The sequence below is a fragment of the Anser brachyrhynchus genome (genome assembly GCF_964034855.1).
Source record: "Anser brachyrhynchus genome assembly, chromosome: 19".
Taxonomy (NCBI): domain Eukaryota; kingdom Metazoa; phylum Chordata; class Aves; order Anseriformes; family Anatidae; genus Anser; species Anser brachyrhynchus.
Window position 1 is genome coordinate 4774685 of NC_137712.1, and position 11754 is coordinate 4786438.

Here is an 11754-nt window from a genome sequence, read left to right on the forward strand (position 1 = left end):
GTCCCCAGCAGACCACACCTCAGCCTTTGGGGCATGGGTGGGAGCAGGGCTGGGAGGCGGCAGCAGGTGGGTGCCAGCACCCAGGGACTGCTCGCAGCCCCTTTCAGGGGTGCCCAACTGACCCCCGTCCTTGGACGCTTCCAGAGCTGAAAATCCCCGACAACGCCAACGTCTTCTACGCCATGAACTCGGCCGCCAACTACGACTTCGTGCTGAAGAAGCGGGGTTTCTCCAAGGGGGTGAAGATCAAGCACGGCTCCAGCTCCACCCTGCCCAGGATGAAGCAGAAAGGCCTGAAGATCGCCAAAGGCATCTTCTAGCCTCAGCCCCACTGCCACCCCTCACCGACGGGGCCTTGGGGGCAGGCTGCTCCGGGCCCGGCTGCGGCTGGTCCCCGTGCCGCCGGCACGGCGAGGAGCGAGCCTCGCCTGCACCGAGAGCCAGGGCGCTTTGGCAACCGGTGGCCTCCGCCTCTCTCTGCACAAGCTCCCGTTTCAATCAGGTCTTTTTTTTTTTTTTTTCTACACAGGAAGGCAGCGGGGGGAATCTCTCTGTCTCTCTGTTTTATTATTTTTATTTTTAAAACCTTCCACGGTGCACCACTCGTCCAGCCGCCGGCCTGCCCAGAGCAGGAGCCCGCCTCTCTGCCGTAGGTGCCTTGTGTCCGCGCGAGCCGGGGAGCGGAGGCCTGCAGAGGGGCCGTTTGCAAGGAGCGGCGGGCGAGCCGCTGCTACGGGAGCTTCCCGGCGCTGGTTTTTACCTCCACGTCCTTACCCTGGGAGAAGCCGCGGACGAGGAGGCACGCTGGAAGGGATGCAGCCCCGCGCCGGTGCTGGGAGCCCCGAGAAGGGCTGCGTGCGTGCCGCGATGGAGCGGGCGCCTCGTGCTCTCGATGACTGGAAGCCTTCGCGTGGTCTCGCTCCTCTCCCCGATCCAGCTGGACTTCGCCAGCCCGCGTTCAAACCTGCACCAAAGATCAAATGCCAGTGTCTCTTCTGCAGGCGGGGGAAGCTTTGCGCGCCTCCCCGTGCCCCCAGAGCTGCCAGCCTAGCGAGGAAGAGGAGAGTGAATTTCTGTCCGAGTTTGTGTAAATAGAGACCCTGGGTCTGCGCAGGTGGGCGACGAGGCGAGACGGAGCTTGGGGTGCTCCGAGTACCCCGGTGCCGCCGCCTGCCCCCCAGAAAGTGCCACTCACCTTGGGCTTTAACCAGACTTTTTCAAACACTGACCGTGGGAGAAGCAGCAATGAGACTTCTTTTGTATAAAACGAAAATGTTTACTTTTTTTTTTTTCAATATTTATTGGTTGTAAATAGAAGAGATGAACTTGTACATTTTACTAACCCAGCCTCGCCCTGCCCTGCAGCCCAGTCCCTCTCCTCTCCCCCCCTGGTATTTTCAGCTGCTAGAAGCAGCAGGGTTGCTCTGCCACGCTCTAAGGCACAGACCGCTCTGGCCTCCCTCTCTCCCTTGTTTCTTTACCACTAGTTGATCGAGCAGGGGCGGAGATGCTTATTTTATTGACTGTAGGAAACACTAACCAAAGGGGGGACTTTTATTCTTTCTTTTTTATTATTTTTTATTTTTTTTTTACTTTTTCTTTGCTCCTGGACCTGCTGGGCCATCTCGTTTAAGCACTTCCTCCCACCCCACCCTCTCTTTCCTGTCTGTCTGTGCTGCCGGGCAGGGGCGATGCGTTCCCTGGCTCCAGGAGAGGGCCCTGGGCTGCAGCGATGCTGCGCTCTCACGCTCGGGGGACCAGGGCTGGTGGCAGGAGGTGGTGGGACCTGTGGCACCAGGTGGGGAGAGGCTGCTTGCTTGTTGACCAGCGGGGCTGGCACCAGCTCTGCCAGCCCCACGTCCCCTTAGGGTGGCATGTCCTGGCCCACCGTGCCCACGCTGCACATGATGGGAGCCCCTGGCACCCTGACGCGGAGGCTGCCTCCTGTTTTCCCCCCCTGCCCGGAGCCTGGTACCAGCACCCTGGGGCCTCCCCTCGGCCCCGCGCCGCTCTGTGCCTGCCAGCTCCTGCCCACCCTGCTGTCACCGTCCCCCTCCCCTCCTGCCGGTGTCCCCTGGCAGCTCAGCGTCACCGGAGGGACTGGCTGTACCATATGTATTTTGTACCACTTCAATGAAGGAGCACACTGCCCAGTGTGACTTGTACACAGCAATGTAATTAGTCTTTGCAATAAAATACCGATGCTCAAACGTCCCTGCCCCAAGGCAGGGGTTGTCCTGTCTTCCTTCCCAAAATGCTGGCCCGTTCCTGGAGAAAGGGGAAACGGATCTGACCGTGGATGAGGTGGTGACTGAGCCTGTGGTTGTACCGTGCAGTACGTGAGTTGAGCTTTGTTTTGGGCTTGAATGAAGAAACAAGGCTTTTTTTTGTTTGCAGATCTAGTTCCTGCTTTCAAGTAACCCTGTTCATTTGAATCTCAGTTGTTGGGCCTGGTACATTTTCTGGTAGCATAAATGTGACATCTAATTTACTGGTTTTACTTCTTTTCATATTAGCAATGGTTTTAAGAGCAAATGCAGCGGTTGGTCCTTATGTTGTGGAGATAGTGGTCTGTTTTGGTTTGCGGCATCATTCCTTTGGTGTTCAAAGGTTCCTTTCCTAGCATGGCCAGCATGTTTATTTTCTATTTTATAATTGCACAGACTGCAGTGGAGATTGCTTGGATGGTGTAATGGCTCTGAGTGGGGGTATTATAGATACAGTTCCAATGCACAGAATTGCTCTGTGTCTTTTGCTACATAGATTACTTTAAAGCTGAGTTTTTGAAAACTAAAGGATTGTATTGTGCAGGCAGGGCTGGTAATGTCATTACCTACTAAGGCAGAATTAAGCATCCATGTAATGCAGTCTTCTCAGACAGAAGAATTTCAGAAACAGATGGAAAATGAGCAAACTCTGGCCTGTTGTTGATAGAAAGCTTGGCTTCAGGTGTTTTTCCTAGCATTTTATTCTTGGTGCCTGCTAACACCTGAGAACAGGTAGGTGTTCTTACCTGGAAGTAGAGTGCCCACAGCATCGCTCCTTTTTTCCTAGTTCTCTGCTTGCAGTGTACTGAGAAGGATAAATCTGTTGCACAGCCACTCGTGCCTCTGGCCTTGCGCATTGCCAGCACCTACACTTTACCACGGCTGGTTCTCCCCAGGCAGAACAATACACAGCGCCCCTTACAAAGTCATAAAGCTATAAGAAATGCCTCTGTACTTACTGTTGTAGCCCATGCTACAGAGGTAGCAGTACAAGGCAAAGCAACATTTCCCAGCGAGCTATAGTGTGTGCACCCATGAGGAGCCAGTCCTCATATATCTAATGTTAGAATATATATACCTATATGCATTAGAGCACGTTATCAACCACTAATGATAAACCTTCCACTTGTAACACACTGAGCAATGAACAAGACCCAGGAAATGCCAGCAGATCTTTAATGTCTGTGACTGCACGGTAACAATCCAGCCAGTGATAGCAGACTAATGGCCAGAGTGGGCAACCTCTGTGAGCCTGAAGCTCTGCCACATTGCCTTCTTCTTGCAGTCCTTGTTAACTTCTGGCAAAATCAAAATGGAACTGAGAAGTGTGTTAGCTAGTAAGGACAACATACGCTACATCCAACAGAAGGGAATAATTCACTGCCAGGAAGTGTTTTTGTCCTGCTGGCTTTATTTCCAAGATCACCAGCTCGGCTTGATGCTGAAGTCATTGCACAGAATTTTAATTCACCTTACACAAAGGAAAGAGCAGCACCCTGCCTTTATGGACTCGAGTAACATTGGAGTGCTTTACCTCAGCACCTCCTCGGGCAGTTTTTCTATTTCCCACACGGCCATCAACCCAGACAAGGTGTACTTCTCATACATGGAGAGATTTAGGAATGCAACTTCTCCTGCTTTCAGGTGTCATTTCCAGATGGTTTGGATTCTGGTCTCTCTTCTTGGCAGCCTGTTGAGATGCTACATTAAATGCCATTTGGAGCCCGGCAAGAAATCTATATCCCCTGTCAATGTTTTGAGGGCTTATTATCCAGCAATTATGAAAATGTGGGCAATGGCTCCTGAACATCCAAAACGACAGCCATCAGCAGGTACCACAGTCAGTACAGGTAGGTAGCTGGCAACTTAGTGCAAGATCTGCTTTCCCACATCCTGTGTATGGTTGCTGAGCCCTCAGCACTCAAGGAACAAGAGCCAAGAATATTCTGTCCAACAGCAGCAAGACTACTCACCGAGTTCACACATAGTCCAGAATTTCTGTTTCCATTTCATTTTCACTCCCGTCAGAAGGCTTGAAGTCCTCTTCCTCCTCCTCTTCATCATCCTCATCCTCTCCAGACTCATATGCCAGCTGCTCTTTGCCATCTTCATTGCTTGTTGTACTTGAGAAAAGAGCTTAATTGGGAAGAAAGAGAGGAAGATACTCTGATGCATCTCTCAGTGCAATGTGGGGGAATATGCAGTAGAGTTCATAAAACAGAGAAAGGCAGAAGCCTGAGGATCACAGCTAAGGTTGCACATCTTAATAGAATTTTTAAAAAAGAAAAGGAAAAACCCAATGTTTTCACGCCCTCGGAATGATCTTAGAACAGCAGCAGATCTGCAGTGTCATGTCTCATCTCCTATCTGATTCCGAGCTAATTCAGTGGGATATTGATTTGGCCCAGCATCATGCAAAAATAATTTCCTCGCTTCTTGTTTGTAAGATATATGCCATCACTAAAAAGGAAATAAATCTTAATGTCACTAAGAGATGCATCAGTAAGGATGATATCTTGGTTATCGCTGGGCAAAGACATTTAAAACCTGAAAGCTGCGATACAGGAAAGATTAAAAAGAAATCCTTTACTCTTGGCTATTCCTGCAACCCACATTCACACGCAGAACAACAGCTGCAGCTCATGCACTGTGATGCACTAAAGCCCAGGGAGCACCAGGTGTAAAAGAGCACTTAATTCTGCACGGAGGCAGCAAATATAGCAACGCTGCTTCCCCAGCAGTGATGGCAATATCCTGATTCGGTATACAACATCTCAACGTCATCAGGTAGGTAGTAATACACTGCTCAGCACTCTGAGGTTCAGAAACGTCCTTACCAGGTCTAGTGGATCTGATGATCTGCTTTATCATCACGGACATGGTATCGCGCAGATCATCGCTAGTCTTCGGAAGGCACCACCCATCCCGCTCTGTGCATTCTGTCTCTGTACCATCATTCCGATGGATGATTTTCTGTAAGCTAAAAAGGAGTAAAAAGGGGGTGAAATGTTAGCCTTCTACAGTCTGATGCAGGCTTCAAATACGACAGACTGTGGCTTACTTCAGTTTCATTGAGCTGGACTAGCATATTTGGTTATTCACCTAGCTGTCATAGGGGAAAGGAAGTCTGTGTGAAAAGTCTGTTCTATTTTTATTAAGAAGCTAAACACTTCTTTTGTTGCTGGTCAAGGAGAGCAAGTATAATGGACTGGATATAAACAACAGGCTTTGAAATGTAGTTCTAACAGATGACTCGGCTGAAAGTGTGCCATACCTTTCCACGTTCAAGTCACAGAGTTGGTAGAACATCTGCCGATAAGGGGGTAAGGCTCCTTCTCGGAAAATGTAGATGGATTCCTAAGAAGAGTGAAGACAGAAAGGATTTAATGCGCGTTTTGTGGTGTAATGGGGCAACCCTGGCACAAGGCATTTCCTACACACCCCTGTTCCAAGGCAATATCCAAGCTGCAGCTCTAGCTGTAGCTTGTTGCTGCATAACAATGGATCAGAGGTGTTGCTCGAGCAACAAGGAGGGAAAAAACAGACTCCTGTTTAAATATTTATTTTGCCTTGCTGGATTCTGCAAGATGATAAACACATGGCAATGTTTTGCACTTTGCTGCCCATCAAGTTCTCCAATTTTATAAACTGAAACAAAATACTTATCATGTTTAAGACTAGGGGTAAGAGTACACTTCCCATCTTGCAGCATGTAAGAAATATATTCGGTGAACAGCAGATGAAGTTCTGGAGTGAGGTGTTCAACTAGCAGCTTCCCAGGTAAACTTGTAACCATCAACTCATTCAGGTCTCAAAGAGAAATCTGTGCCCCTAATGACTTATAAAGTAGGAAACATTCCCTTTTTGCGATACTATTTCAAGATTCTGGTAAAAGAGTAATGCTTACCTTCAGTTTATACCTGCTGGAGGCAGACTTTTTTGCACTGGATGCACCAGCAGTACCAAGTCCCTGCTTCAGATCGTGCACACTGACTGTATGACTTACTGAAAAGCAACAGAGGCATGATTAGGGACATATTTCACTGTGGCATTGTACTGTTTCTTCTGTATGTTAGTGCTGATCAGCAAAAACCAGACCAACCCAGCAACTGAACTGCTGATTCTTCAGAGATATTACTGGACAGCAAATCAGTCACAGGAAAGGTGGCGAGTTTGGCTGTGTTCCTTCCACAGCACATTCGTTAACAATTTTAATCTTTTCTACTTTTCTTTGACAAAAAAAAAGAAACACAAAAACCAATCAACTCCCCCCCTAATCTGTGCTGCACAATCACCAAACACAAGTGAATGTTGAGTTCTCACAATGTTGCTTACAGAACTCTCTTCTCTCTGGCTCAGCCAGACACGTATCAAAGACTCTCCCAACACTGCCCAGCAGGAGGCTCTTCTATTGGTTTTAACAACAGCACAATATTACAAACAGGGAGGGAGTTCCAATTTTGGCTCAGCCGGAATGCAGGAAGACTTTTTACCACCTGAGACTAAGATGGAGTAAACCAAAGAAAGAGCAGAGCCAGACATCCCTTCTGCTGCCACAGCATACCTGGCTTTTTGACAGTGATGGGCAGACTGTAGTTGTATGTGCTGCGTTTTGCTTTCACTGGCATATCATTAGGTGCGTAACCTGGAGGTGAAAGAAGAAAACCAATAATGAACTGAAGGCAAGCATTCTGCAGAGTATCACTAGCTCAGTAATAAACATGCTGGACTAGTGTGTGAAATGATCTTTGGGATATGCTGAATTTGCGAGATGGGGAGAGGAGAGGTGTCACATAAACAAAAACCCTTTTGGTTGGACAGAGGGATCTATAAGATCCGATCATAATGACTGGATGTCGGCTCTCTTGTGGACGTATTACATGACCCCAGAAAGTCCTTTCCCTCAACTTGCCCTCTACAAAATCACAGCTCAAGGAACCTTCGTCCTAAAGCCTAAGACCAGGTGCCCTGCACAAACGTTGAGTTCACTGAGGGAAAGCTACCATGGAAGTAACAGAATCTACTGCTCAGCGTCTCCCTTGAGGAACAGTGAAGATGGGCTGCTGACACACACTCGGGCTTTGAATGCACATGGAGATGGAAAGTCAGCCAGCTGTTCCTGGGGTTTGGAATGTGCCAAATGAGGGTAGAAATACCACATGGTATAAAATTAAGTTTTAAAGGACTTTATGGAAGAACTACTGGAATCAATGAACTTAAAAAGGTGTCTTCTTCATCAAAGCAGTTACAGCAAAAAAGTTTGAAAACAAATGAAAAGAACTACAAGCAAAGAGGGTCTCTGGGGGTTGGGCCCTTTTACCGTATTTCATTCCACAGCGAATTCGGAAGTCCAGTACTTGATAAATCTTTGCTTCAGGGTGTTTTCTGGGGTCATACCCAAACCTAACCCATAAGCTCCTCCAGGGACCTGTTAGCTGTGTAAACATACAGGGGTAGATGGTTACAAAAAAAAGTTGTGTTGCAGAGACTCTTAGAAAATTCTAGTAGTTTCCTGCATTGTCCAAATATTTCTTTTACTAACTCCTTCCTCACTTTTCACAACCAGTATTTACATACTGAAACATGGGCAATCGATGCACTGAAGGCGAAATATTTCTGTGCCTTTAAAAATCGACTTGCAAGATCACAAGAAAATCTGTCTGGAAAAAATCCGATACCATTGCCAGATGGACAATCAATTTGAACGTGTGACCAAATTGTAAAGCAGACTAGAATCAATGGAGCTAACAGTTATTGAATCATCTACAGTTGTAACTTTTGTTCAGTAGGAAAGTTTGCCTTCCCTTTTTCTCTTTACGTGAGGTAAAGGTAATCAGGTACTTAGTGGTGGGACCTCAGAACCTGCAGAGAGCCAGGAACATCCAGGTGATCCACCGCTGCACCACCTCCTAGCAGCATCAGCCAGAACCAAGGGCAGATTCCTCACACTTACCATGTAATAGGCCAGATACGGCAACAGGAGTTTCAGCTTGTCTGGGTGGATGTTGACATTGGCTTTTACTGCATTCCGGGACCAGACTGGGCGGATTTCAAAGAGCTAAAACAATACATCATCATTTCAGGTACGTGCCCCTCGCTCGCTTTCCTGACATGACATTGTCACGCCTTGACAAATATGTAATATCCGTCATTTACAAGGGGAACTGCAGCTGTTCAGGATGCCAAATATTCTGGTATCCCTGTCAGAATATGCCAGTACAACCCCACTTGTCTGATAGATAACAGAAAAAGCAGATGCATATTTGGCTACAGTCACAAAGGATAGCTGGTATCAACTGAGAATTGAACCCAAAAGCCTGGCTTCAGAAGCCTGGTGTAATTGGATGGGCCCATATCTTGAATGAGGTTAAACAGGAAATTTCACATCACAGAAAACGTTCAGAGAAGCCGACAAGTAGTTGTGATCCCTACAATTTTTCTGGGAAGTCAAAGAAAATGGCTGCATGCAGTCTTTTCAAGCACAGCATGCAAGTGTAGAGTGCTCAGCCCAGCTCAGGGACGTGGCACGTACCTTCCTCAGCTCTTCCTCCACCTTTCTATCCACAGCATTGGTGCACACTTTCTTCCAGGTCTGTACAGCAGCATCCAGGGGTTTTGTTGGGACTTCTTCCTCATCAAAGTTCAAAAAGATAGCGTTGTGTGGGCGACGGGCCCTGCTGAGGCCAATGAGGTTCTCACCAGACACCTGGGGGTTGTTGTACCCATCCCTAGGAAGGAAACAAGGCAAAGGACTGTGTTTACTTCCTGCCTGTGGCACACACAGACATGGCTTTTAAGGGAACACATGAAAATGAAGTATGATTGTTTGATTTTTGATGTGAAGGGATATAGCTGTGTAAGGAGTGGGTCTTATTTTGTCCCCAGCATAGGCCCAGGGAGCATACTGGTAACTGTAAAGGACTCACCGCTGAGGAAAGGTCATTTCAAGTTTTAAAAACAAGCGGCCAAACTACCTCTAGTTGCATGTTGAAGGAGATCCCCCGTACTGTGAGAGAAACCCCTCAAGCAGTTGATTACTAATTTGCACAAAATGTATGTGCTTCAGAACAGGCTTCCCGCTCTGCCTCTGCTCTCCTGGAGTTACTGGGTATCAGTAGAGGACATCGACAAAGTAAAATGGAAACACAGGTAATAAGATAAGTTTGCTTTGCTAAGTGTTAATGAAGGACTACAGTGAGAAATCGAAAGATGTTTCTTGTGGGAGACCTTGCAGATTGTTCTCCTGGCAAAAGTAACCAGGGGCCAGCAGGCAACAGGCCCGGTGAATGTGGTCACAGGACACATGGCATTGACTCAACATACTCTGCACTCAGCTGCAACCCCCTGGAAGCAGGCAGAAAGACACTCTCATGCATCCTACACCGCATGTCGTGTCCTGCGGGGAGCAGTCATCTTCTATTGAAGCATTCAGCAGCTGATATTGATGAAATAGATGAACAATACATTTAATGCTGCCGTGATGCTTCAAGAGCACAGTTCCTGTAACAACACTGAAGTCAGAATGCATTGGATGCATCTTCATGTGATGGAAAATGAAACCTGAACTTGAAAACCTGTCTGTTGTAAGCGTATATCAATGCAACAAAATGTTTCACGTTCCTTTCCTTCCAAGAACCAACGCGGACTATTTACTATATCAGGAGAAAAGGCACTAACCGGTGTTGGGTATCTGGTCGATAAAAATAGTCAACAGGAGTGTCTAAACGTGAGAAAATTGGTGGAGGGATGTAGAGAGGCAATTCTCTATTGAAAAATTCTTCCTTCTCTGGTTTGAGCATTAGGACTTTGTCATACATGGAGGTTTGTTTGCCATCAGGCCCAGAGTGCATTGCCAGGTACTGGAAATCAGACATTCCTGTGAGAAGGAGACGTTAAAACATTGTGAAATCATGGTGAAGATAATACTTCTCCCAACACTCAGCTTTCAGGAGCAGTTGTCTGATAAGTCCATGCAAAGGTTTATACAGAAAGGAGGCTGTAACAACAGACGACTTGCTTTTCTTTGCAGTCTTGAATTCTTCAAGTGAAACATTTCCCTTTCCCATCAGCCCTTCCCATCAATCCTTAAGCTTTGGGGACCCACAAACAAGTATTACCTTGGAATTTGTAAACTGTGGTGACAATCCCAACAATTTCCATTTCAAACCGGACTTCTGGCTGGACTGGCTCTTCCGCGTCCACCTGCGTCTTATTCCTCCTGGTCCTCCTCCTCACCCTGAGCAGCATGGTGGAGGTGGGGAAGCGATTGGCGCACACGGGGTGGCAGTAGGGGTCCTTGGGGCGGAAACACAGCTCCAGCCTTTTGGCAGGGTCGGCGTAGATCTGCGTCGGAGAGGACAGCGGCAGTCTCTGTTAGCACGGCGCCAGGGCTGGCGGCTCCCTGCAGCACCTCAGGGGCACCCTTGGGTGCTCCGACCCCATCTGACACCTCCCATCCCACCTCCCTCCCCCGGCTGCGGCCCAGGAGAGCAGCATCACCCCGAAACCTCGAGAAAAACCATCCCTCAGCCCCAGCAGCCCACAGATGAGGGGATCCCAATAGGGGGACCCCAGCGGGGGGATCCCAACGCGAGCCCCCCCTCACCCCACCCTGCCCACAGCCTGGACCGCGCTCCCCGCTCCCCAGCGGCCCCTCACCCGCGACACCCCTTCCTCTCCTCCCAGCGTCCGCAGCACGGCTCCGACATCCCGCACCAGCCCCGGGTACTCCACGGACACCATGCGCGGCGTGCGGGGCAGCTGCACCACGGCCGAGCCCCGCTCCCCCCAGCACCGCCCGGCCGCCGCCATCGCCCCGGCAGCCGCCCGGCAGCCGCCCGGCGCCGCCCCGCGGGCTCAGCGCGATGGTTCCGCACCTCCGAGGTTCCTACCCGCCTCGGTCACAGCCCTGGCCGGGTCCCGGGAGCCGAAGCCGGCCGCGAGGCCGTTTGCAGCCCCCCCGAGAGAGCCCCTGAGAGCCTTCAGGGGTGCAGGCTGCGGGGCGTGGCGCTGTGGAGGCCGTCGCCTCCATGCTGGTTGATGCTCGCCTGAGCAGGAGCCGCGGTGCGCCCAGGTGGCTGGTGTCGGGAATTGTGCGGCCAGCAGGGCCAGGGAGGCGATGTCCCCCTGTGCTCTGCTCTGCTGAGGCCGCACCTCGGGCGCTGGGTTCAGCTCTGGGCCCCTCACGACAAGGAGGACATCCAGAGCAGGGCTGTGAAGCTGGTGAGGGGTCTGGGACGCAAGTCCTGTGAGGGGCGGCTGAGGGAGCTGGGGGCGTTTGACCTGGAGAGGAGGAAGCATCCCATATCCAGCTCTGCCTCCTGGGCATCCTCTAGCCAGTGCTTCCCCCTGTGCATCCCACACCCAGCGCTCGCCCTGTGCCTCCATCCCCTGGCAATGGGCCGCTCTCGCACTGCCCCTCGGCGGGCACTGCCCGCACTGCAGCGGCTCCAGGCCGGGCAGGCCGGGAGGGCTGGGAGCAATTCTC

The 11754-nt window shown here is 49.9% G+C and overlaps 2 protein-coding genes across 17 annotated transcripts in view; one reads left to right on the plus strand and one right to left on the minus strand.

Moving 5' to 3' along the window:
* Nucleotides 1–2210, plus strand: part of RALGDS (ral guanine nucleotide dissociation stimulator) — a 48792-nt gene extending 46582 nt beyond the window's left edge. For all 6 annotated transcript variants that reach the window (XM_080561772.1, XM_080561771.1, XM_080561770.1 and 3 more), the window contains exon 18: nucleotides 145–2210. In XM_080561772.1, the coding sequence (XP_080417898.1) occupies nucleotides 145–320 (176 nt within the window). In that variant the 3' untranslated portion in view covers nucleotides 321–2210. The remainder of the gene's footprint in view (nucleotides 1–144) is intronic.
* On the minus strand, nucleotides 559–11739 carry LOC308180340 (general transcription factor 3C polypeptide 5-like). Of its 11 annotated transcripts, none has more exons than XM_080561785.1 (12): nucleotides 11159–11739; nucleotides 10385–10503; nucleotides 9945–10143; nucleotides 8800–8995; nucleotides 8221–8325; nucleotides 7588–7702; nucleotides 6832–6912; nucleotides 6175–6272; nucleotides 5542–5624; nucleotides 5105–5247; nucleotides 4241–4403; nucleotides 559–964 (listed from the first exon to the last, which is right to left on the minus strand). In XM_080561785.1, exons 1-11 carry the CDS (start codon nucleotides 11593–11595, stop codon nucleotides 4246–4248), a joined length of 1734 nt encoding a protein of 577 aa, XP_080417911.1. In that variant the 5' UTR covers nucleotides 11596–11739; the 3' UTR covers nucleotides 559–964; nucleotides 4241–4245. The 11 variants fall into 11 exon arrangements, with proteins under 11 accessions (XP_080417911.1, XP_080417910.1, XP_080417914.1 ...); XM_080561784.1 differs by having other exon boundaries at nucleotides 559–3957; XM_080561788.1 differs by lacking the exon at nucleotides 11159–11739 and adding an exon at nucleotides 10926–11125 and having other exon boundaries at nucleotides 10385–10610.
* Between the last annotated feature and the right edge of the window lie 15 nt (nucleotides 11740–11754).

Excerpts from the sequence above, each read along its gene's own strand:
- LOC308180340 (XM_080561785.1), bottom strand. The coding sequence starts at position 11,595 with ATGCCCAGGAGGCAGAGCTGGATATGGGATGCTTCCTCCTCTCCAGGT. Across the intron at positions 6,913-7,587 it reads TCGCTGTGGAATGAAATACG|GTTACGCACCTAATGATATG; the intron begins GTAAAAGGGCCC and ends TTTCACCTCCAG. Across the intron at positions 4,404-5,104 it reads CATCAGATCCACTAGACCTG|CTCTTTTCTCAAGTACAACA; the intron begins GTAAGGACGTTT and ends TTCCCAATTAAG.